The sequence below is a fragment of the Callorhinchus milii genome, unplaced genomic scaffold, assembly GCF_018977255.1.
Source record: "Callorhinchus milii isolate IMCB2004 unplaced genomic scaffold, IMCB_Cmil_1.0 Scaffold4, whole genome shotgun sequence".
NCBI classification, from domain to species: domain Eukaryota; kingdom Metazoa; phylum Chordata; class Chondrichthyes; order Chimaeriformes; family Callorhinchidae; genus Callorhinchus; species Callorhinchus milii.
The window spans coordinates 66,874,180-66,901,845 of NW_024704745.1; the positions used below are offsets into that span (position 1 = coordinate 66,874,180).

The 27,666-nt window shown below is 39.2% G+C and overlaps 1 protein-coding gene across 1 annotated transcript in view; it reads right to left on the reverse strand.

Annotated features, from left to right (window-relative positions):
- The window catches only part of micu2 (mitochondrial calcium uptake 2), a 264,328-nt gene that overhangs the window by 46,392 nt on the left and 190,270 nt on the right, over window positions 1–27,666 (reverse strand). Inside the window, exons 4-7 of the mRNA XM_042333913.1 lie at window positions 20,803–20,834; window positions 19,965–20,040; window positions 9,684–9,731; window positions 6,645–6,727 (exon numbers count right to left, since the gene is read on the reverse strand). Coding sequence (XP_042189847.1) covers window positions 6,645–6,727; window positions 9,684–9,731; window positions 19,965–20,040; window positions 20,803–20,834 — 239 coding nt within the window. The remainder of the gene's footprint in view (window positions 1–6,644; window positions 6,728–9,683; window positions 9,732–19,964; window positions 20,041–20,802; window positions 20,835–27,666) is intronic.

A 27,666-nucleotide genomic window follows, 5' to 3' on the forward strand; every position in this document is an offset into this window, starting at 1 on the left:
CATGAGACCGGCACTTCTTTCAAATAATGAATTATTTTCTCTTGAGGAATGAAATAGCAATAGATGTCGTGTGTAATAATGTCCTGGAACTAATGATTTCCAAGAGAAAAATAAACTTGTTGCAAATAAACATCTTGAACTCCAACAGGGCTGAGGGCAGGAGAACTAAAATCTGTGGCATCTTTTCAGTGCACTTGAGACGAGAACGAATGTCAAAGCAGTTAGTAACAAGTCTTACAAATATCTAAATTAATAAAAAATAAACATGTTGATCCAATGAAATTTGTTTTCACGGTTTTATTTTTCAGAAAGATAGTTGTTTGCTTTTGGTCTCAAACTTTGTAAGAGGCTGCAGTTATGGTTAATTGGAGGTTCAGTGTATTTGACAGCTTTTTAATTGGCTTGTAAAGACCTACAAAAAAGGGATACTGCAGGTTTAAAATTCCTGCTGGCTTTGATCCTGCAAGGGACAGATTTATGTCTGTTCAGTGAAGGTGGGCTATGAAATCATCCCGCTGTGAAACTTCTTGATGAAACACTTGAGCGTACAAACGAAGCTCCCTGTCCTAATGTTTGCTACCCTCTCTTTCTCTCACCCCCCTTCCACCCTCTCCATTCAACTAGGCAGAAGACTAACCCTGCCAGACCCCAATAGATCATATTCATGGAACTGCATTATCCCAAAGCCGCAGAATTAGGTGGTGCAGCAGACATGATCTGCACGTGAAGAATTTCGAACGGAGGCTGTCATGGGTCTGTAATGCATTTCTACCCTTCACTATCTTACTTCTAAAAGAAGTAAAAAAGAAAACTTACAAATGGCACAAAAGGCAGCAGGGGAAAAAAAACCTAACAAAATTCCGGTAATTTAATCCACTGTGAATTTTGCTGCCTTCTGTTTTTTACAGCTTAGCAATAATGCCTCTTCAGTATCCAACTAGTTCTACAGACTACATTTCTGAGGCTAACTTTATCTCTAAATATCATGAATTGTGTTGCAAGTGTCTGAATGTCAAAGCAAAGTGCCTCTGGTATTGGAAGTGTAAGCTGGCTTTGGTGATCCCACCTGGCCTTTCACCTGCACATTAGCAAATGTCCCCTCAGGAAAAACTGAATAATGGAGTTACTCGAGTAAATTATCATAAACGATCACAAGAATCCAAAAATAATAGATACGTTTCTACTCTGGTTGCTCATTTGTTTATATTATTATTATTATTGTGGCTCAGCAATTTTAAATATTTTTTTGAATGGTTAATTCATTGTAGGTCACCTCAAGACATAAAACAACAGAATAATGCATTTAACCCTTCACAATCTGGACAGGGTAGTTATTCCCCTGAAGTAGAATTAGGGAATATTTCCAAAAAAAACTTTTAGACTTTACATAAAAAGTCTGTGTGAAAAAGCCAGACTGTTTAGTAATGTCTGAATGTGACATTATGATGTCAATCAGCTTTATATCATTTTTTGGTAAAGTGAATCAACAGAGCCTGAAAATGAATCTGAAAAGGGACTATGTAAAACCCAATTCTCTTAAGAGTCCTCAGGTCTGAGTCTTGAAACTAGATCAACAATTCTTTGGCGAAATACTTGCGTCAAGTCCCTCAAAGGAGTTCAGAACGTGTTAGTGTCAAGACGACGACCAATGTGCTTTGGATTGTTTTTTTTCTTATTTTCCACAAGGTTAGAGCACACTAAACTTCTTTTGACACTCAGAACCAACATGGACTTTGACGTTGAAATATCTTGTTGCTACTGGACAGGGATGTGAAGAACTCGCTGGAAGATTGCTGACCTTTAATGTTTTTATATATTCAGTTGTATCGTCATGGGATTGGATGCAAGAGAAAACCAGGTTGTAAACACTTCCCAGAAGGTGAACATTGAACTGTTTGTTATTTCAGTTTGGGTTTACGTGAGTGGGGAGGGGCAGGAGTACACAAGTATTTACCCACATTCTTGTACATGCCTTCCCCTGACACCGCACATTTTAAACGTTACAGCCTGGCTCAGCATTACCAGCAGAACAATCAGCAAATCATTTCATCTGACACAAAAAATGAATAAAGAAGATGACTATACTCTGGACCGTAAGAACATTGAGGAACAAAAGGATCTAGGGGTTCAGATTCACAATATTATAATTTGGTCGCTCATTCCATAACTATTTGTGGGACACTACTAACATTTTCTGCCCAACCCACTGGCTGCCGAGTTTTGCCCACAAAATGTACAGTGTATCCAGTGAAGTGCTTCGAGACGTTTCGGAGACATGGTAAGGCCCTATATCAAATGCAAGGATTATTATTATTATTAAAGTAGCAGTTCAGGCGGACCTGGCCATAAGGATACATTTGGAGTACTGTGGACAGTTCTAGTCACCATACCACAGGAGGGATATTGGAGCATTGGAGAGAGTGCATTGTAGGTTTACTAGGCTGTTACCAGGGCTCAGTGAATACAGTTATCAAGAAAGATAACGTTTCACTCTGGAGAAGAGATAAATGAGAGGGGACCTGATAGAACTGTTTACAATTATGAAAGGATTCGATAAGTCCAGAAAAAAGGGGAGCATAAATATAAGATAGTAGCAGATCTAAACAACAGCAGATCTCTTAACTACTCAACCAATACTGCCGCCACGAGTCTTTCAATTTAGAACGTGTTTACAGTTCAGCTCCAAAGACTCTGTTCATGTCCAAATTGATCTCCCTTGAAGTTTATACATCGTGCTGCCCTGAGTCAGTTCACATGCCGGGAAGCATTAACATTTTTTGCCCAACCCATGCACTAGCTTTTACTAGATTGCTGAAAACCGCAGGAGATTAATATCAGCCATTCTATTAGTGTGTTTTGAACTTCCTGTATCATAGCCCCAGACAGAAAGTGGACAGCGAAGGCAGAGTGCTTTTGCTGCAGGCTAGAATCCCACTGGTTTTCACTGCAGTAGTTGTATGGATGATATTGACATGAGGCAGCTGTAAATTCCCTTCTAATGTAAATCTGCAGCTGCAGTATAAAACTGGGTATTTGGCATGCGTGTAAACTTGGAGCAAAACACGTACTTAGACCAGACAGAGTATATTTTTCAAGACTCAAGTCATGATTTGGAAAAGGGAGGGAGGCTATACAGCAGAAACTTGATAAATGAGTATTGCTAGTTTGCCAAGAAATGTTCTGCCTGGATCAGGATTACGCCTGGATCAGGCTCTCTGAAAATTGCAGAGAAAAAAATCAGCCAATTGGCAGATTTTTGTGACACAACAATTCAACCTAAACAAAAATGATTGGATTTAGAAAATGTCCTCTTCATCGAGGGAAATGTTAAAGAGTTCAGTACATGGGCTGTTTTTTATGCTGTAACATTATGGAGTCCTGTAGCTCAGTGGTTAGAGCAAGTGAGAGACCTGAGTTCAATTCCAGGCAGGGCGAAACCTTGGGCAAGTTTCCTTACTCCACACAGAGCCTAATAATAATCCCTCCAAAACCAAAAAGAGTAATAAATTGGTCATTTTCAATCTACGACTATTTGTGGGACATTGCTGTGCGCAATTGGCTGCCGTGTTCGCCCACAAATGTACAGTCAATTCACTTTACAGTGTGTTCTGTGAAGCGTTTTGGGACGTCCTCCCGACGTGAAAAGCGCTATATCAAATGCAAGGATTATTATTATTATTATTATTCTATGATTCTATAGAATGTGAACCTAAGCACAAAAGGCGCAGTTGTCTTCGTGAAAATGTGTTTTACTGATGTATTTTAATCTTCGAACAGGGAAAGAGCCCGAAGAAGCACACACAACAATGCCAAGTGTAAAAAATGAAGTGATACCATTCTTTAACCCAATTTACATCATTTTGCCATATGTTTGCAAACAAGGTAGCACAGGTTTGCGTAAGACTTTGTGATTAAAATGGCACTCTTTAAAAATTGGGCTTATATGTACATAGTTTATATGGATTTGGAATTCCCTATGGGATGAATATGAAGCAATTGGCTTAGTTCAGACATACAGTGACATGGATTTGATTGGATCATTGAAATGCTGAAGGTGGGAGGTCATAAAAAATTGATGAGGAAACTCTGAAGATCCATTGTAACACACTAACTAGGCAAAGGAGGATAAAAGTTGAGTCAACTTTCTGTGGTGCAAAACCCAAAGAGATTGTTGATGATCGACCAGCCTGCCTGGCTCATCAATAGGTCTTAAGGGTGTAGACATGCCAATGAAATGTCACCATTTTACACTCGACTCATAATAACCCTCCAACTCAAAGCCTTAATGGGAAGGGCTGTCTTAACCTATGAAGAATAGGAATACCACACCTGAGCTTCAAGTTTGTTTGACCCATACACTTCTAAACGAAAACCAATATTGATAATAACTCCCTTTATAGTGCCAGAGGAGCTGGGAAGAAGAAGACTAGGAGTGTGGAGTCCTGTAGCTCAGTGGTTAGAGCACTCGCTTTGCAAGTGAGAGACCTGAGTTCAATTCCAGGCAGGGCGAAACCTTGGGCAAGTTTCCTTACTCCACACGCCTAATAATAATCCCTCCAAAAAAACAAAAACAATAATAAATTGGTCATTTTCAATCTACGACTGTTTGTGGGACATTGCTATGCGCAATTGGCTGCCACGTTCGCCCACAAACATACAGTCAATTCACTTGACAGTGTGTTCTGTGAAGCGCTTTGGGACGTCCTCCTGACGTGAAAAGCGCTATATCAAATGCAAGGATTATTATTATTATCTCACCTGTTATATTTTTGTTCAGAGTCAGATTCACTGGGTATTCAATAATGTCATTTGTGACTTTGACCGGTGCTGTGTTGGTACTGTGGGCGTGGAAGAAGCCAGATTGGAGAGACTCATACACAGAGTGGTGAGAGAGGAAAGAGCAAAGCTGTGAGGCAATCATACATCGCAGTACCTTAGAAAGGAAGGGCAGGTTACTGCTGCTCAATGAAAAATAAACTCTACATTTGGTTGGAATCTTAGATGAGGCATAAGAATCATTCGATCAGAATGACAAATGAAGTATGGTTAATTGATGACCCGGATCTCATGCACCCTGCGGGCTGAAAGAATGTAAGAGAGGTCAAGTGAACATGACTAGACTTTTAGCTTCTGGTAGACAAGATGTTTGTGACATTTAGGAACCTTGCAGGAAACTGAACCTTGATTAAGGTATTGACAAATTTCATGTCATAATCTCAATTTCTAAACAGCATTCTAGAAAGCAAGAGGGGCCAAGTACTGTAGAATGAATCTATACCTTGATGTAATCCTCTAAATACCAAGGCTATAAACAAAAGCTGTCTGCTGGACAACTGTAAAAAGAAATCTCTCCTGTGGATCTCTCAATCCAGGATATCCAAGAACCAAAGTTAATGTGAGGGGAGCAGAGTCACCTTTGCTCAGGATTTAATGTAGGACCCCGGAGATCAGAAGAAAGTGAGAAAATGGATACAAAAGCATTTGCTTCCAAGAGCATTTCCCCATCTGATTTGTCTTTAGTCATTGAGGATAACTTGAGTTGATCATTGTCCAGTGATGAGACCAATCTTTTGGTATCCATGTTCAGATAAAAACCTCTGAATGTATCATCCAGTTGTGAGAGTATACTGGGACCTAATTCAAAGTGTTTAGTGTTGTCTTGTCCACCCTGCTATAATCATAGAAGCATACAATCTGACAGCTCAGAAGAAGGCCATTTAGCCCATCGTGCTTGTACTGGCTCTTTGAAAGAGTGATCTAACTAGTCCCACTCCCATGCTCGTTTCCCATAGCCTTGCAATTTTTTTCTTTTCAAGTATATATCCAACTATAACAATAACTCACTTATGGTTCTTTCTATAACCTACAGAGCAATATTATTTCACAGATCATAAAAACATTGCACACAAATTGAATGTAAGAACCAGTAAAACAAAATTCTCTAAATTATTAAAAATCCAAATCACTTACCACATTTGTTTAATTATTACCGTAATGCCTATTTAAAATGGAACAGTCAAGAGGACATTTCATTTACAGACACATAGAAAGGATCTGGATAGTAAATATAAAAATAACGAGATAAAATATAAGAAAGGATTAAAAATAAGGAATGGGCATTTCACATACAGAAATATTTATTTACTAGTTATAAAAGTAATTTTTATTGCAGTGCTAAGCAACCAATTATACTTGAAATGTTAAATGGTAAATTTCCCATCCTGGAACGGTTTGCTGACCAAATCTCTGGTTAATCCCAACTAACCAAACAAATCCTTGGTGAAGATGATTCCGGACTTGCCTACAAGCAAATTTGCATCTGCACATCCGTTTCATGTTCTCTTTCCCCTCTGCCCCCCATCCCCACCCTCCCCCTTGGGTAAACTAGAACAAGCCCACCAATACACTTGACCATATATGTGTTCAAACATACGAAAACTTAAAAGTAATAAAAATAATTAGATTTTTTTAAAAATTCAAAATCTTTTGATTTCCTCCAAAAAAGAAACTTCTCAGCGTTCAACTACAATCAAGCAAGTTTCAACGACTGCTTGTAATGAAGGCTATTTCTTTGAATTTACCAGTATATTTATTGGTGTTAATAACCTGTACGTTATATATTATATAGATGTAAAAAAAATTACCACTAAAAACTCCTTCTTCTCGACTTGCTGGTTACCATCAGTGTCCAGCATACTGAAGGCAATATGGAATCCAGTGCGTGGCTCTGTGGGATAAGAAAGCAGCTCTCATTAGAACGGTTCATTCAGGAGGAATGTCTGACATTGTTGGTATACGTGTGAAGGATAGGTTTCTTTACTTTGAGGAAGATGTAGCTTCACTGCATTTCAAACCCTACGCATGAGCTTGCCTCAGGTCACGCTCAAGACGGGAGGCAGACAGCGGAGGCCAACCAAATCTTTAAACCTGCCCTTGCTGTGTCTGATGCTGCAATCTCTGAAGCTGAGTGCTTTCGACAATTTACTCTTGGAACAAATTCCGCTGCTCATTTTTTGCTGGAGACAATAACATTTTTGCTGGGAAAACAACAACAACTTGTATGTACATAGCGCCCCTAATGCAAGGTAGTGTCCTACAGCGCTTGACAGTGGCGGAGCACGTCGACGAGCTGTGTGGAGGTGACTGTAGGCACTGCCGAAAAGGAAGGTCTTCAGGCATGACCTGAAGATGAGAAGGGATGGGAGCACGGTGCAATGCTAGACCTAATGAGGGATAAAACGCAGCAAAGAGAATACAAACCATAGCATTGTACTAAGCATAAAGCACTAACATCCTGCATTTGAAAATAACCACATTAATTACAGAGCAAAGCATTTCAGAGCAAAGTTGCCAGATAAGGATTTAATACAGATACACAAGAAAGTGGGGAACAAGGAAAGGCCATTCAGTTCATCAAGCCCATTTGACGCCTACAGACCTCCATTAGCCACTGCTCCAGACAGTCTTTACCATTTATCATCTTCTGTTTTTTAGCGCAGGTTAGCTTCAATCCTGCTACCTTATTCGCCATTAATTCCATGATTCTCAATCTTCTTAAAAGCTTCATGTATGGAACTCAATCAAATGCTGATAATCCAAGTAAATTACATCCACTGGTTTGCCCGTGTCCCCCAACTCAGTTACCTCCTGAAAGAACTCCTGTGATTTGTGAGGCATGACCTATTAGTGCTAAACACATTCTGACTGCTCTGTGTTCTTTAGATGAACATTGATAGGATCCCATAAAATGCTCTCAAGCATTTTCTTCACTCGAGATGTTAGGCTAACTGGCCTGTAATGCCTGGGTTTATGTCTCATTCTTTTTCTATCGTCCTCAGGTGCAGCTTTTGTACTTAGAAAGCTCCTAAAAATGTTAACCAAAGTATTACTGTTTTCCACCTTGATTTATCTTATCTAGTTAAGATGCTTAGTGGACATTTAGGACTGATTTTAAGATTATCCGGCATTCTGGATAGTTATGCAGGGACAAGTTTAAAAACATTTTAAGACAGTTAGCAAATAGCAAAGTTAGAAAGGTTAACTTCCCATTACAGGATTTATTAAAATAAACAGTGATGCAGAACTACAGTACATGGGAGGCTAATTATCACTTGTCCTGACAGGCGTATGTTCGTAGATGCTTTTATTCAAAATTAATAAGACTTAAGGAAGTTAGTTCTGTATTGGTTAGAGCACTTGCCTCACAAGCGAGAGGACCTGGGTTTGATCCCCAGGCAGGGCAAGACCTGAGGCGAGTTTCCTTACTCCACACACTTCTGTTTAACTAGCAGTAAGTAGGAATCTGGTTGTTAGTCGACTGGTGGATCCCTTTCTGGGTGTAATAAATATAATAATTTAATCCACTTAATCCACGACTGTTTGCAATTGGCCACAAAATATATGCCGTGCGCAATTGGCCACAAAATATACAGTCAATTCACTTTACAGTATATTCTGTGAAGCGCTTTGAGATGTCTAAACAACATGAGATGTCTATACCAACATGAGATGTCTATACCAAGATGGTATATTAAATGCAAAGATTATTATTATTGTTACAAATGTGGAAACAAACACCAGTTTATTATTATTAAGTGAGCAAATGCCTCCTGGGACTCAACTAGCTCAGAGAATATAAGCCTGGTAAAGCCAGGAAAGTTCACTGAATTGATAAGAGGTGTAAACATGTTCTCAAGCCTGAAAGCAAAACACTTTAAATAGAATGGTAGTCTTAGCTGAAGAAGTGCCATGCTGCAAAGGTGACCATAATAAGACAGTATTTTGGTTCTAGCAAGAAAGATAATAATTTATGCTAGATTAATTTTCACTAGACATGAAAATGTAAGATTCTCAAACTGGAAGATGTAAAAATACTGGATCATGTATTCCGTATTCTAACAATTGCGGTAATCTGCAATGTAGCAAATAAACAACAAGACAAAAGTGAAGTTAAATCCTCTTAAAGTGGGATTGTTTCCTGGTAAGATGTTGTTTAAAGGCGTGATTAGTTTAGACAATGAAATCTCTTCAGTGCCGATAAGCATCTCCCTGACAGTTTGCTATAAACACACATACACACACACACACCATACACACAGCTAAAGTTTATACTGTGGCAGGTATAGCACTCCTAGGACAAACTCACTCCTGTTCTCAACAAGATAGGCATTCAGATGGAGTTTTGCATTGCTTGTTGATTATTCCATTATAATAGTAATCCTATAATAATCCTTGCATTTGATATAGCCCCTTATCATGTCATTGAGACCTCTCAAAGTGCTTTACAGAATATACTGTAAAGTGAATTGACTGTAAATATTATTGGCGAAACATGGCTACCAATTTTGCATAGCAGTGTCCCACAAACAATCGTGGATTGAGTGACCACATTTTATTTTGAAGGGATTATTACCTCAGGAAAGCAATCCGCCAATCGACTAACAACTGGGTTCCTACGTACTGCTAGGTAAAAGAGGTATGTAGAGTAAGGACACTTGCCTAAGGTTTTGCCCTGCTCAGGAACTGAACCCAGGTCCTCTCGTTTGCGAGACGAGTGCGCTAACCACTATGCTACAGAACTCCCCAATTATTAGCAATGAGATTCACTCAGAGTTGCTATTAGTGAATCCTGTTGTGAACAGCTTAAACAATCAAATTATAATCAAATTATAGCCTCCACTTACTTGTTAGAATGCACAGCAGAAATAAATATTCAGTGTACGAGATCAAACCTGGTGAGAAAAAGAAAAAAATATTAAACTTCTTTTACTTTGAGCCTTCAAATAATGATTTTTTGTAGAAATATTTAGCAACAACACATATATATGCTCTAAAATTAAACAACATTTGATACAAAAAGTGACTGGCCACAAACGGCTTCATTAGAGGGCAAGTACAGACAAACAATGGACCACAGACTCGTCAGTAAGAAACTGGTGGTTAAGATACAATAAATATTTGGATGACTGAGACCTAGAATGTAACCTGATTCTTAACTGTAGACCGGTTGTGGTTATTTTCTACTTAAAGTGAAAAAATCAAAGGATGTTGAGATTTTTAGACTATTATTCTTTGAACAAGAGATCGCTCCTCATACCATGGGTCAGACTCTGCACTTTATAAGAGCAATTTGGAGTGGAATTTTGTACAATATCATCACCATCACAAAGCTTTCTCGAGAGATACATTAACTGCTCCTCCCATAGAATACTTGGAGGTTATTCTCTTTAACTAGATTTTTAAATATGGGTTTTCAACAGTCTGCACACAGCCACATAGCTTGTGAAGCCACTGTACACTGTAGCTCAGTGGTAGAGCACTCGACTCGCAAGCGGGAGCCCTGGGTTCGATTCCCAGGGTGAAATGTTCGGCAAGTTTCCTTACTCAACACGCCTCTGTTTACCTAGCAGTAAGTAGGTACCCAAATAATAATAATAAATTGGTCACTTTAATCCACGACTGTTTGTGGGACATTGCTGTGCACAATTGGCTGCTGCATTTTGCCCACAAAATATAGTCAATTCACTTTACAGTATATTCTGTGAAGCGTTTTGAGACATCTTGAATACATAATAAGGTGCTATATCAAATGCAAGGATTATTATTACACTTGGATTGAATGGTACTTGAGGGGAGGTATTGATAAAAAACACATTTTTTTTCACACGGTTGAGAGTGTGGGAAGAAATGTGTATTCAACGGATGGATCTTTGTGTATTCAAGGGTTGAAGCAATTAGCTTGTTCTGAGATTCTGGGCCGGGATGGGTCTGCCTACCTTGTACTTAGTCCTAGTAATTTGAATTCCTATCTTTGTTGGATGCAATCATCTTTGTTCATTTATTTCCTCTAATATGGTTCCCTGGGGGAGGTTGGGACAGTGATGGAGCATAAACGCATGGCTCAAGCATCTATGGACATATACCAATCAGGACAAGTGATATTTGGCCTCCGCGTGGACTAAGGAAATACCAGACAGTCTGGGCCTCTTTGACACTTGTGGCTTTTTTTACAAAAAAATTTGGTTTTAAATACTTGCGCAAGATCTTCTCTCGGCCCTCCCCAACCCCTGCCCAGACACTCAATTTTAAGCATATGTTCTCCTCCAACATTTCAGATTCTCACTGCCCTTCCTGGCTAAAAAGATAGGCATGCGTCTTGCTCTCTACCAATGCCACCTGAGCCCTTACATGTGCAGAAGAGAAGCTGAGTGTGACTGGATCTTTGACTTCCTGTAGAGAAGTAAATCGCTCGGCACATGATATACTTAAATGTTGAAATTTACCACAAGTATAGCATTCTACCCTTTGACAGTAATTTACTAAGACAGGTAAGCTGCATAACCTCCACAATGGGGCTTAAAAAACTGGTCCTAGTTTTCAACAGAAATTGTAAAATTCACTCTCGTGTTTACTACAATAATTTGTATTTATATTGCATTCTTCGTACAGCGTAGGGTGTTGGGAGCGCTGTATAGAGGTGGGATTGATGCCGAGAGAGGGAGAAGGGGGAAGGGAAGTGACCACAGGCGCAGTTGAAGAGATAAGTTGTAACGTGGGACTTAAAGATAAATGAAGAGTGGGCGAGGGGAGGGATTGAGGCAGGGAATTCCAGAGGTTAGGGTTTAGTGACTGAAGGCCAGGCCACTGTGGAGGGAGGGATCGGGTGCTGGGGGACGTGCAGCAGGCCTGTACCAGCTGAGTGAAGGGGGCGGGCAGAGGAGTGAGGTCTGGACACTAAATAAAATTGTGATCCCAAAGGCTACTATTCTATGGTTGGCAATTTGTTTTTCAATATGCTGTTGGTCTCTTGGAGGACTTTTCTTGGCCAAGAGATGTCCAAAAGTGAGACGTTGACTACGATTGGGACTTCCAGTTTACAATTGCAACTTTAGTCATAAACCAGAAGTTGCAATAAGTGACAAGGAATAAAGACTTCCATCTTATGAATAATGCATTACCAACTCCAATGGTTAAATGTTACTCCTTTTATTTCAGCCACATACATCATCATCGTCGTTCCTTGTCGGAAAATTCTTACAGAAGAATAGTATTTTGCTCTAAAGTAGCTGGATTCAGTTGCAGTGCACCTGCTCATGAAAACTAATTATAATCTTTCATTTGCTTGTCTTGCAATCTGCTTTAATAATCTGATATTACAATGTAGAAGCCTCAGAATATTCTTCTCCTTTATATCATGAAAATATCCCACAACTGCTGTAAGCTTATCAATGCTCAATTGGCAATGGTTTACACCTCCCAATAAACATAAAATGCTTTTGTGCATTGATTAACCTCTCAACTCAACGGCAGCAACTGTAATGCTTTGTTTACATGCTCCTGGTAGCAAACCAGGTGCACTCAACCTAACCATCTATTCTCATGATTTGTTGGGAGCAGAACTGGAGTCCTGGGCTGAGGCTTCAGGGTAGGATAGAATTTAGTATCAGCCAGTATTGAAGCCAAACTCCATCGAGTACCATTTGAAGACGACCTCGGTCTAACCCTTCTTTGGGGACAAAGTTATTGATTTCAAGCTTTTCTGAGCTGACACGTCATGTGGCATCAGATTCCCGTGTGGTCATAATACAGAAGGTTTTTTTCTAGCTATTGTCTGAGCTATGCGGATGCAGTCATTGGGCCTGATTGACTTTGGCCTTCATCTACATCGAAATCATGACTAGTAAAGAACTTGCCATTTAATCTCATTCTTCTGCCCTAAATGTTCTCCTCACATGAAAGTCACTAAATTAATGAAATTGTTTTTTTCCCATAACGTTATATATTTTCCCTTTTGAACTAAGATATTTGTCTAGTCCCTTTTTCTAAGGTATCATGGATTCTACTTCATTTTCCTCTTTAGGCAGGGCATTCCATGTACTAATAATGAATTAATTAAGATTAAATGAATTCTCCAGACCTCTCCTTATTTTTTTCTAATTACCTAGATACTGACTCACTGACCAATGAAAATTGTTTTTTTATTCACCTTATCGCAACCCCTCAGAATTTTGAACAACTCTATAAGTTCTCCTTTCAATGTTTCAGTGAATAATAATAAAATAATCCTTGCATTTGATATAGCGCTTTTCACGTCGGGAGGACGTCCCAAAGCGCTTCACAGAACATACTGTAAAGTGAATTGACTGTATATTTGTGGGCGAACGCGGCAGCCAATTGCGCACAGCAATGTCCCACAAACAGTCGTAGATTGAAAATGACCAATTTAATTATTGTTTTTTTTGAGGGATTATTATTAGGTGTGTGGAGTAAGGAAACTTGCCCAAGGTTTCGCCCTCTGCCTGGAATTGAACTCAGGTCTCTCACTTGCAAAGCGAGTGCTCTAACCACTGAGCTACAGGACTCCAATAGTTTGTGTCTTGAATTTCCATGTGCTTGTGAGATACATGGAACTCAGTTTGGATACTCTTAAGCACGGTGATGGTTTTTGTCATGTGTTAGACACCTGGCTGACTAAATAGTGAAAACAGCCCCAGTTCCTGTAGTCTCACCTCATAATAAAGCCTTTCAACCCTGGTATCATAATAATAAATAATAATATCCTAATGAAACTCCCCTGTACCCTCTTCATGCCTTTAATGTTCTTTCTAAAACTGAACACAAGCACAACTGCAACCTAACCAATTATTTGTACAGGTTTAGCAACAGCTATTTGCTTTTGCCTCTTTTTTTAAAAAACAGATTTGTGGTTGTGAAACCATTATGCCTCTCTGCTCTTCCACTCCTTTTAAAGCGTTACCAATTAGTGCATTAGCCTTGGTTTATACTTTCAGCTTTCCATTTAGTTAATGGTTACTTGAAAGTGAATGAAGAGCGTGTGGGTTCCTTGCTTCTCTCTGAATATTTAGCACACGCAAAAATCGCTTAGGTGTTCAGTTTCCTTGCGCGATAGCACTGAGTTTGTTAATTAATGCTCGGTTATGCGTTTACTCCATTATGTCTGGCACAGATTCACTGAACTTGGGAACACACAGTGCAACCTCTTCCTCAACTATCTTAAAGAGCTTTTCAGTTCAATATGAAGATGATGCAATGGATCGATTGGGTCCGCATAGTCGTGATCAGTCAACATATGACCAGATAAACTGCAACATTTTAAAAGTTTGGTGTAGGAAACAATCTTTCAGGAATTTAGTAAATCATCAGAAACACAAGCTTGTCCTAACAGCTTTTTCCAAACTGCAGGAGTATTTTTATCTCAGTCTTTGCATTACGAGTTTCTTTGCTGCTAAGAGCTTTGTGTCTGCATCGCTTTCAATAATCTTCCCATTCAGTCTGGCAACATACTGCCAGGTAGACCCTGAAACCTCTCACTTGTTGAGATGCTATGGTGAGACAGATGGAGTGGCAATATTATGACTGATACATTTCAGGGCCCCATGGATTGCAGTGCAGGCCTGTGCTGAGCGTTGCAATGACTGGTCAGCGTTGACCTATAATGGTGCCTAGGATTTCTCACAGCTGTCCCAGCACCGCCACATCGCAGAACCTGATATCACTATGTCTTCTGCTCAAGTTCCCATTCTAGCTCTTCCAGAGGAGGCTATTATTGATGACCTTGAGTGCGAAGGGACGTACGCCTTTTCTCGATGATGCTGAACCCAGTGGGTATTTTGAATTGGATCTTTTTTTTGCTCTCCTCTTTTGACCTCATGATCCCAACTCTCTATATAAGTCAGTTATCGTCCCAAGTTTCTTTTTTTAACTGGGAGGATTTTGTTGCAAGTACTGCATTAGACAGCAATTCTTTCTCTTGTCTCCTATTAAAAATATGATGGTGCAACTAAGCTTAGCATACTGTAAAATGCATTATACCTGAGAGGTTTAGCTTTTGCACAGACAATAGTAATAATGCACAAACTTTAGCAAATCATAAACATAATTCTGAAGTGAGCCAGCATAGGTAATTATAAAAATGGAAATATTCTCTCTTACTACCAATAGCAAGTTTCCAGGCATAAAAGGTAAAATAGATTGGAATATTCTATCCAAAATTTTCCAGACGGGGAAAGTCCTTCTGATATTAGTTATTTTGAAAGAACAAGCTAGAAATGTTAATAACATGATAAACAATCAAACAAGAGGCTGTGATACATACACTCAGGTCTAATTTGTGGTATTTGTTAATGGGGATTCTTGAATAAGAAATCTAAGTTATGGGTCGACAGGAATTCTAACGGGATCCCTTATTCCAGAATCCATCATTAAGGAATCCCATTAAACAATAACACGAATCAGATCCAATTATTGAATAAATGTTCGATGAATCAATGGTAAATATTTATGGCTGTTTGAGTTTTCTCAGTTTCTCTTCCATTATCAATTTGCTAAATATAGTTTGAGTACAGAATAAAAGGTACTGTAATTGCTTTGCAAAGTTTAGCAGCTAAGTTGAGAATTATTACAATATTAGAAGGTTCCAAGTATTTCATCTTTATGCCAAATCAGGCAGCCTTGAATGCCACAGAACAGTCTGCATGTAATTCTCCTGAGGAATGGTAACACGTGAAGCTGCCAAGCTGCTAGATTGCATCAATAGTACTGCTCGGCCTGTTGCCAAAAGAGAGCATCGTTTTTTTAAGGAACACATCCTCTCCACAAGGTGAAAGTAGTTTTCTTTGCAGATTTGACTGGAAAATTTGCGTGTTCCATTTTTAGCTTGGAATTAACTGCTAATAGAATGCAGACAACACCCTCTTCAAACAACTCATCATCTCAGTCAGTTTGGAGTAAACAATGGTACATAATTCCTTAAAAAGGAGCATTCTGACTGGAAATCTTTTGACCGGGGCCTAAATATATCTATTGCTCCATGCTATCTCTTCAGTCTTGAAAATGTAACACTGCATTATTTTAATAATCTCTTTTAATTGGACAATGAGTAAATGTAGTCATATTTGTGATCATTTTAGATGCACTTTCCCAGAAGGCCTTAAAGGTTTAATTAATTAATATATTTAAAGAGGAAATAGATAAATACTCGGGAAGCAGATTACATGGACAAAAGGAAGGGATGTGGGATTAGAAATGTTCCATGGTCGAATAAATTAGACGTAACGCGTTGGTTTGAGTTCATAAAATTGGACTTGAATCATGACTGGACATATTATAAAAAAAGCCGGTCAGTGCTTCGTCAAGTCACTGCCGACATCACTTCAAGTGCCCACTGGCTGACTACCTTTTAAGCGTTTGCGCAAGGCACCAGAAACTGACTTGCCAGTGGCCAGTTGCTCTTGTATTTCCAACAGTTACTGCTGATTCTGTGAGGCCTTCTGTACCTGCATGCCCCGTCCCAAACAGTCTTGGGGATTGTTGACCAGGACAAACGATTGGTAGTGCTGCATGCATATTTGGTGCCTCTTTACAGAACAACTTGCATTTATATAGCGCTCTTCATGCCGAACAGCGTCTTGGGGCGCTCAGAAAAAATCTTTTAGCTTTGGAGAGAGTGCGGCATAGATTCATGAGAAAGTTACAAAACATTGTGAGAAGAAGGTGAAACACTAGTTTTCCTGGGAATGTATTTTCTGGAGCTGAGATGGCTGAGGGATGATTCGATCAAAGTGTTTAGAATTATGAAATAAATTGAAAGATTAAAGAGCGAGATCGATAAGATACTTGGGAGTAGAAATATTGATCGAAATGGTGAAATTAAGGAAGGCTTATATTTCATAGGCCTTGGGATAGTGTGCGGTGGAGTGGAAGAGATAGGTTGAATGGCTTTCGGTTCCTAATTATCTACCGGGTTCCTATGACACCAAGACAAACTCCCTTCTCTTTTCAAATTCTTTCATATGCAGACGGGATCTGGGTTTAGTATCTCATCCAAAAGACAATAAGAGACCCCCCCCACCACCACGCCTGCCCCCCAGTGCTGTACTGGAACGTCAGCCAAGAATACATGTTGAAGTTAACGTGAGGCTTGGACCCAGAACCTCTGACCCAGAGCAGAGAGTGATACCAACTAAACCGTGCTTACACACAGGCTAAAACACTGCCATTTCAGCTGAGCTCAGTTATCGACGTGGGCACCTTCTATGCATATCATTGCTTACTGAACTCAAAGCATTTGATTCTGTAGATATGCTCCTAGGAATAGGAGACGATCATTGATTAGCTCATGGGACATCTTTTAATCCCATTTCCCCACTTTTATTCTATATGCCTCATTACCCTTACTTCCCGTGTACCTATTATCTCCCTTTTAAACATTTTAATTGATTCTGCCTGTGTGGCCTTCTGGGGAGTGCATTCAAACATTTTCACCACCCTCTGTGTAAGGAACCACAAATGTGATCATAAATAATAATAATCCTTGCATTTTGATATAGTTGCCTTATCACATCGTCCAGATGTATCAAAGTGCTTCACACGATTTACTGTGAAGAGTTGTAACAGTATTTCTCGGTGAACACAGCAACTTGCACAACTTGTCCCACAAACAGGCAGGAAATGAATGACTAATTTTATTTGAGGTATTGTTGGTCAGGACACCAAGGAAATTCCCTTTGGGTTTTTATGGGTTATTCAAGATCCACTCATAATTTTTTTGAATAATTCCCACATCAGAGTTTTAAGAGACATAATGACGTTCTGGGTTGTCTTTTGGTTATAGTGGCTTTGGGCTCCAGAAACATTTTTCTTTGATAAGAAGTGATGGCGTCACCTTAGCACAGATGAGAAATAAAAAATTGGGTTCCTTCTTGGCATGGGGGCACCTGGTGCTTTACCCACTGAGCTACAGACAAACCGTTCCTAAATCTTTTAAGATGGAGACTGAAGAGGAACATGAACTAATATAATGTCTGGCAAAGTCACATTTTGTTGTATTTATGTGTTTTCATCCAGCTGAACTGATACTGCCAACAGACACAGTAATTACTTTTTTTACAAATAACTCCCATGACTGTAGGAAATCAATACAGACTGTGCAGCTATTGTCTAATGTCTCAGAAACCAGATTTACTTTTAATCTGGTTTAACATATTGTGAAGTCCGTTGTGGCACTCATTGAAGCTTCATTCAATGAGGACTCAGGTAGCTCCTGACGTGAAAGGCACTGTATAAATACAATTTGTTGTTGTTGTTGTAAGATAGGTTTGCCGAAGATTAAGAGCAGAACTAATATAAATAATAATGATAATCCTTGTGTTTGATATAGCGCTTTTCACATCTTCCAGACGTCTCAAAGCGCTTCACAGAATAGACTGTAAAGTAAATTGACATTTGTGGGTGAAACGCGGCATCCAATTTCACACAGCAGTGTTCCACAAACAATCATGGATTGAAGTGACCAATTTATTATTAGGTTTTTTTCTCGAGGGATTATTATCAGGCACGTGGAGTAAGGAAACTTGTGAATTCATCCTGCCAGGAATCAAACCCAGGTCTCTTGCTTGCGAGGCGAGTGCTCTAACCACTGAGCTGCAGGATTCCGCATAACTAAACACATAATGACAACCCAATGTATAAAGTTGCACTTCTCAGAACCAGAACAAATAAGTCCGTTGCTGCACAGGCTGTGCGAGGTCATGCAGACAGACACACAGTCAACGAGACCACCCAGCAAATATAGTACAGACACAATCCCTGTGAAACCCTAGTGTGTGCTTGTAGCCCAAAGAAATTCACAATTGTTCTGCCCAAAGAATATCTTAGCAAAATTTTTCAAAGAATAATTGGAATGAAGTGGCAAAAGATAAGTGTCTTTTTAATACGTGGCGCAAATTGTACTGTGCTGGTTATGCAGGAATTAAGGCGAATGTTCTGCATGCAATACCTGAAATTCCCACACGATGTCAGATAATGCTCATTTTACTGGATGACATTGAGTTCACTCCACAACATAGCTATTGTATACCCGGTGTTTTAAATTGAAGTATTTTTGTGGAAGCTGTTGACAAGTATTTGAAGGAAACTCCATTTTTCCCTGAATCTCATCTATGTTGTAATTCGTATTCATCACATTGAATGTATCAATATGTGTTTCAGGTGGATCTTCTGACATTCTACTCATTAGCGGGATGGTGACTTTTATTCTTTTCGTAAAATGTCAGCACGTTGCTAACCGATGGTTGAACGTCATGATTTGCGAGCTAAACTTCACGAGCTTTGCATTGAGAATGGCATTGCAGGGGTCCACCTACTCCACCTCCGGTTACATTCAACCCAATAAATATCAAATGTACCACTATGTTGTGAAGCCACTCACACTTCATGCTTATGATTTAGCACCAGAATGTGCCCCAGCAGCAGAGGAACCCAGCTTTGCATTGCCAGTCACCAAAACTGGTGAAAGTTGTCCTCAGGCCCCGTAATGTGCAGCAGGTGAGTGTATTCCTGGTGATACAACCAAATAAGCAAAGTGATTTGACAGCTAGATAACAATGTGGGGAAAACGAGTTCTGAATAATAAAGTGCAAGGATGAGTCAAATAAAAGTGATTACTTTTTACTTCTGCCACTGACTTTACAAGAGTGGACAGGAGTCACGTAACAGGTAGTAAATATTCAAAATCCTGAGAAATAAAGGATACTTATAATTGCTGACACAGTGGATTGTAATTGAAGGCAACAGATTGATCGGATGCCTCAACCTGCAGTTCTGTCCTTCAAGCAAGCAAACTTGTCCTGAATGATGTGGTGCTGGATGTCTTTCTGTCTATTAGCACTCAATTTGACTTTCAGGACATTGCATTATCTTCTGCACAGTTAACAAAATATCAGATCTCAAGACCTTGCTAACTGACTCGAAGAATCGATTCAGTTCTATACAAATGTTAATTAAGTACAATTATTCTTTGGAAAGATACATCGGTCAATTTGATCAAAAGTCAAATAAACACCTAACGTTATGGCAATCTTCATGGTGTCTTAAATAGGGCACCGAGCAAGGTAACAACCACATGAACAGTTATAGACAGAATATTTGAAGGCAAAGAAACATACCATTATCACCGAGGTCTCTGAAAAGACTGGATGAAGCTTTCATACTCATAGATGTTGTTATTATATCTTCAACGTCCTACAAAATAAAGGAATTGAGTTTAGTGGACTGTAAAGTAAATTATCAAATGCAAAAAATCTGATTCTTCTTACATTTTCCAATTATTTTTGTGATTGGATTTAAAGCCCTCTTAGACCAGTGATCCATCTACCTTACCCATCCAGCTTTCTAAAAAATTGTTTCAACTCACCTACAACTATATTTCATCATTTATAGTTAAAATAACTTTCTCTTCAATGTCCTACAAAACAAACAAACTGAGTTATTTTTATTTGTTATTTAAATTATTTTAATTTCTAGGAATTCATTTACTTCATTTTTGAACCTTGTTATAGTTCCTTGTTCCGCCAAGTTGTGCTGGGAATTTGTTCTTCATGCCTTTCATCCTTTTGTAAAAATAAATTCTCCCTCATTTCTATTCACCATTATAGTCCTTATTTTGACAATCTTATGTTGACTCGTTAAGGAATTCAGTGAACGTTTAGGTATATTAATGAGCCCTAAATGGTATGACTACCTATTTGAAGCTATGCTCATATTGCAAGCTTGACTGAGCGCCAGCTCATTCGAATTGTCAGCTGACTTCTACATTGAATCTAAAAGTAATGATTGAAGATTAAAAGCACTCTTGCAGGGCTCAACAAGAGACTCAGTTGATAAATTAACTGCCCAGTGTGGAACTGAGTCATACAGATCAGGAAAATACAGTCTACTCTTAACTTGCCAATCATATGAAGTCAAGGACAATCACAGGGACAATCATCGACATGAGTCACTTACCTGCTTCGTCAGTTTCTTTGTCTGCAGTTTTCCTGGGGATGAAATGAAATGAAAATGTAGAGTTGTTAATAAACACCAAAAGTCATTGCACTTGACTCAAACAAAAGAGTTTGTAGCAAGTGAGAAACACAACACTGGTTACGCAAAATACACTGCTGAGTGACGATCCTGGGCATGTGAGCCACACAGTCCACAGTCTTATATATTTTTCAACGTGTTGTTCTCATTTTTGTATTGCCAAATACGTGGTTACCAGGTTGAATATTCAATTAAATTTTCACCCCATTTCTCTGAAAACGCATCTCACCTAGGAGGGTCAGTCCCAGGGATAAGAAACACAGAACGTGATGTGATAATTAGAACATGGTTAGAAATTCCACTCCTGCCAATATCCTCGTCAACGATTGTTGTTGTTGAGCATCAGCCCTCAATTTCGTTCAAATAGTTTTGCCCCAAAGCCAGTTGTTGCAGCCATTGAATCAACTGGCGGTACCTTCACATCTGTTGCATTTCAGGGCAGTTCACAAAATGCTGTTTTAACTGAACAAAGTTGGGTTATAAAGGGTTGTTTTCCCTGAAACCCCTACTTGCAACTCAAGGTATCATCTAACACTGTTACTCCTGTGAGAGAAGAGAAATGGATGGGGTTCATTTGTTGATGTTAGTGGCATGTCATGCAGGGATTAGCAACATAGGAACATAAGTAGGTCATTCAGCCCCTCGAGCATGTTCCACCAGTCTATTTTCTTACCGTTTGAGAACCTCCAGAATTTGGTAAATTGTTGAATTCTATCTTAACATTGTGATTTTCTGCAGTTCTTCAAATTTACAATAAACCTAACTTTCAGCACACTTTAAGACGCTACCCTGCATGAAGAATGCTACATAAATATACGTTGTTGTTGAAATTGTTTTTCTATAGCTCTTAAGAGAATTTACAGGAAACTGGATCAAATTTTAAGAGTTTGCCAAATTTTGAACACTTTGAATTACTGAGAAAACATAGTAAATATTGAACCAAATTCTACTAGATCATGGTTAATCTGTACCTCAACTCCATTTACTCGCCTTTTCTCCATATCCCTCGATACCCTTACCTAACAGATATTATCTATCTCAGACTTGAAAATTCCAATTGATTGAGACAGAGAAGTAGTGAATTCCTCCTTAGTTACATATTGTAGTTCACTCTCCCATTCATAATACAGACATGGAATAACTTCAAAGTTATACAACTGACAGCTTGAGAGCAATTGTGTGCTAATATTTTTTTTCCATGTGATCAAAGGAAGAGATTAGCAGCAGTTATAGAGCCTTTGAATATGCATGAATGAGAAACAAAAATCAGAATTGGAGTCACAGGGAGATAACGGGGCTAAAAAGACAAAGCTGATCAATACCAATTACCAATAAAGACCGAAAATAAAGGGATAGAAATTCAACCTGGTTCAAGAGTTACTATGTTTTCTAAGTAATTCAAAGTGTCCAAAAGTTGGCAAACTCTTAAAATTTAATCCAGTTTTCTGTAAATTCTCTTAAGAGCTATGGAAAACCAATTTCAACAACAACAATTTGTATTTATACAGCATTCTTCATGTGGGGTAGCGTCTTAAATAGTGCTGAAAGTTAGGTTTATTGTAAATTTTTTGAAAAACTACAGAAAATCACAATGCTAAGATGGAATTCAACAATTTACTAAATTCTGGAGGCTCTCAAATACTAAGAAAATAGAATAAATCTAGACCCAGGCAGAATTTCTCCACAAAGATGTAAATTTGCATTGTAATTTGTATGTAAAATGGTAAAAAGATGCAGGAATGGATAAAAGACATCCGTTGAAAGATGGAAAGGTCAGTGGGATAGTTAGGAAAATGATAAAAATGGTTCTGATGAAGAAATAAACAATCTTTTTTCATATCATAAACAACATAAAATAAAACTGTTCCTGCAGCCCGGGCAGCAAATCAGAACATTTTTTCCAAGTCAAAAAAAGTTTCATGTGAACTAATTCTAAACATAATCACTCCCATCAATTGGGAAGAGGATAAAAAGCTAAGATGTTAACAACGATAAAAGCGTAAAACTTGCTTATGAAATTTAAATTACTCACAAGATACAGCTGTGAATCAAACATTCACTCTCATTTATTTCATTTCTGCACTAAACTCCGCTCCCCGATTACCTCAGTCCTCGCCAGACTGCATGGCTGCCTATCCCAGAGAGGATCGACTTCAAGACAACAGCCTTGTCTTCAAATCCCTCCACTCCTCTGCACCCCCCCTACCTCTCTGACCCCCTCTCTCCTCACAACAGTGCCCATTGCCTATGTTCCTCCGGGTCTGGCCTCCTCCTTGTCCCCCGAGTCCTCCGCTCCACTCTCGGTGGCCGTGCCTTCAGCTGCTATGGCCCAAGGCTCTGGAACTCCCCTCCTCGCTCCCTTTGCCTCGCCCCGTCTCTTCCTATTTTCAGGTCTCGGCTGAAGACCTTTCTTTTCGACCACACCTTTGGTCACCTTCCTCCCCCTCCCCCTGGCTCGGCCCCAGGATCCGTTCCTGTAAAGCGCTCTGAGACGCCGTCCAACGTGGAGGGCGCTATATAAATCCAAGTTGTTGTTGTTATTGATGAGAGAGAAGCTTCTTAGCTCACCTACAAAATACAGTCATTACACTTTATGGTGTATCCTGTGAAGCAATTTGAGACGTTCTCCTGATGTGATAAAAATTCTCTTAACCTCTACCTTTGCTCTTTTAGTAATTATCTTAAATCTATGCCCTCCAGTTATCAACTCACCAGTCGGTGGAAATAATTTCTCCTGTTTACATTATCGAAACCCCTTATAATTTTAAAGACGTCTATCACATTTCCTCTCAATCTTCTTAGTTCTACGAAAAACAGCCCCACTTTCTCCAGTCTTTTTTCATAAGTAAAACCACTCAACCTTGGTATGTTCCCAGTGAATCTCATCAGCATCCTCTCTGCAGCTCTGACAGCCTTCCAACTGTGGGGGTGTCCAAAAATGGATGCAATATTTCAACTGCAGCCTAACTAACAATTTATACAGGTTTAGCATTACCCTCTTTGCTCTTATAATCTTTGCTCCCATTTATAAAACCTAAGATTCAATTTATTTTGGGGGGTACATTAACCCTTAGTTCTCTGCTCTCTACTCTTTTTAAAGTTTTCACATTTAATGTACATTTTCTCTCCTTATTCTTCTTCCTGGAATACATCAGCTCCTATTTTTTCTGCAATAAATGTCATATGTCATCTATTGACCCAATCCACTAATCTTTCTAGGTCTCCCTGAAGTCACGTAACAGTCCTCGTCACAGTTAGTCACACTCCCTGCTTTTGGGTCATCTGCAAATTTTGATATTGTGCCCCTTATACATTTATAAATGTCAAGATCATTTATATAAGTGTCCTGGAGAACATTTCAACTGTTCACTCTGAAAAAAGCTTCCATTTACCTCCAGTTTTCTGCCCTCGGTGAATGTTCTATCCATGCTGCCACATTTCTGTCCATACTTCGTACTTTAATATCTTATACAAGTCTTTTGTAAAACACCTTATCAACAGCCTTTGGAAATTCCATATATGACATCTGATGTTTCTCTTTATCGAATCTCTGGTATTTCCTCAAAGTACTCTATTAAATTTGTCAAACAAGACTTTTAGTTACCTGGCTTGGCTTTCTCTTTTCTTGAAAAGAGATGTTACACTGGCAGAGCTATTTACTTTAGGGGTTACCACAACAGCCAAATTGCACATAGCAATGTTCCAAACAGCCATGAAGTTAATGACCAATTTTATTTGAGGGAATTGTTGGCCAGGACACCGGGAGAAACACACTTCTCTTTTTGAATAGTGCCAAGGGATCTTTAAGATTCACCTGAACAGGCAGATGGGACCTTGGTTTAATGTCTCATCCAAAGGATGGCACCTCCAACATTGCAGACACACCTCCAACACTGCATTGGCTATATCATCTTAATACAACAACAACAACTTGCATTTATACAGCGCCCCTCACGCAGGGTAGCGTCCCAGAGAACTTGACACTAATACATATCCTTTCGGTTATTAGGTTCAATGGCCTGTTCCTGTTTTTTTATGTTCCTTGGGTAAGAATGACATGTGCCTTAGGAGCTATGCTACTGAATCAGTTGTAATTTCATCTCAGTGATCAAGTGCATTTTTAAACAATGTTAACCATGCAGGTCTGTACATTTTTAACTGGTACGGTATGTAACCACGATCATGCTGGTTGCAGATGTCTTCATCATGATAGGCTTTGGGCTATTCACTGAAGTGTCTGTGTTGTGCAGTGTTGGCTTTTATATAGCTTAATTGGATCATTTAGAAGTACTGTATGCATTAAAGTTTTTGAGTCTGAGAATGTTTAGATGCATCTTTGATCATTTTAGGGCAGACTTGCTTAGAGCAAATATTATGTATCAGTCTGGCTCGGTTGGAAGCACTCTCACCTCTGAGTCAGAAGGTTGTGGGTTCAAGCCCCACGTCAGACCTTTGCGCTCATAGTCTAGGCTGACACTCTGATGCATTGCTGGGGGATCGCTGCATTAGGTGGAGGTTAAAAATCCCCGAAAAGAGAAGGGAGTATCTTCTGGTGACCCCTGGTGAAAATCTCTCAGATAAAACTGGTCCTTCACTTCATGGCTGTTTGTGGGATATTGTTGTATGTAAATTGGCCGCCTCGCCCCCTCCTTAGCCTTCTTCAAGTCCCGCCTCAAGACCCTCCTCTTCGACCATGCCATCGGCCACCCCCCTTCTCCTCCCTTCCCTTCTCTCCCCCTGACCGCAGCTCGGGTCTGAAATGCTTTACTCTGTCCAGCGGCTTGAAACGTCCTCCTGACGTGAAAGGCGCTATACAAATGTAATCTTGTTGTTGTTGTGTTCATATATAAAATGTACAATCACTACAATTTATAGTACGTTCCATGAAGTGTTTTGAAACATCCTCCTGACATCAAAGATAATCCTGAAAATCAAATGGAAATTATTATTTAATATTGGACCTAGGAGCTCCTAGTAGTGCAGTTTATGAAAGATGTGGGTCATTGAGGTACGGTACTGTTAATGTTCCATTGTATAATCAGATCAAAGACCCCAGAAAAGCTCAAACCTTCTATGTCTTCAAGATAACAGAAACATTTCATATTATGTAAGTGCAAAAATCCTCACAGAACAATGTCAAAATTCACTGAAGTCCTGATTTCAACTGTACAATCATGGGTAGTTATCAAGTAGAAGCCAGATGCGTCCTTACAGGAGGGAAGCAGACACCTGGAAACAACTCTGCTGTCTATTCTGTTGGAAACTAACTTTGAAAATGACACAAGTTAAAAAAGCAAACCCATTATTGTCATGACCTCATCACAAGCTTGTCAATAATCACTGGCGTTACGCAAAACTTAGTAACATGCATGTAGAGGACAAGATATGACCACTGTGGTGCAGCTAGCCTCTTCCAGAGTAACTTTCTTTAACAAAGTATATAATAAAAATAAATAATGATAAACTATGCCATTTCTCATACTCTTTAATTAACCAGTGTACTGGCTGACAATCCTCCAGATTAATTGGTCATTCACCTCAATCCTATTTATGGGCACTTTGCTCACGCAAAGGCTGGCTTGTTTTCTTGTATTAATTATCTGTCTATTTCACAAACTGTGTGAAATAATTAAATCTTGAGTGCTTGCTCACTTCCCCACTTCTGATCTTGAGTCGTTTTCTCTCCTTGTTTTAGACTTTCAAATCTTTTTAAACATATTTCTAATTTTTTTTTCGACATTTGGGACATACAGCACCAACCTTTCCCATGTTGCCTATTGGCTGATTCAGAAAACAATCTTGCTTAAGGCCAGATTAAAAATGGATTATTCCCATCACCTTCGTGTCCCTAAAGGTGTTTGTCTTCCTTCCATGCACCCGTGTGCTCTATTCATTTGAAACAGACAAAAATCACAACTTTAATTTCCTTTCTGTGTTTCATCAATTCAAGCAAGGTCGCTAAACAACGAAAAGATGAAAACCACAATTGGAGTTTACTGACCGCAGTTGTAAATGGCACATCTGAAGGTAATATTTAACAATATGTTTCTGAAAAACCAACAACTGATCCAACATCTGCTCCTGGTTTCCCTGAACATGGATGATAACATACTGCGCTGTCATTTCCAACCAAATCCGTGCCAGTTGTTCAAAACTACTTATATTAAATATTTTTAAAAATTCTAGAATCACAATCATATGAATCTAAATGATTTGGGGAAAAGGTATTCCTTTCTCTACTACAAACTGCTTGAAACAAATTAAGCTCCACTCTCCACTAAAATCACATTCCCTTTTTAAAAAACATTCCCACCAATCTGACCATAACTCCCACTCAAAACAATTAAAATTCCTCAAATTCTGAGCTCCCCTGATGTCTCAGCACGTTTATCAAGTGAGTGGCTGAGCTATTCAAGCCAGGGAGTTCCCAGATTCAATCCTCAGTGATGTTGAATTAACTGATGTTAACTGGGATGGTAGAAGGACCACCACAATTCATCTCAGTATTAGGATTGCAACCTCTTGCAATAAAACTGTGGCCCAGTAATGGCGGAGCCAATAAAATGGGGCAGAACCAGGACAGGGCAGCTCCTTTTACCTAATTCTAAGTGCTTATGGTCTTATTTGATGATCTTATCTTGCTTTGCTCACCATTCCCTAAACACACAGATACACACTGTGGTTGACCCCCTGCCCTTTCTGCAATATTGTCCCTCATTGCTAGCTCCTGCCCTCATCTGCTCTTTCTCTACACATGTCCATCCTCAGGTGACTATCTGTGCTATC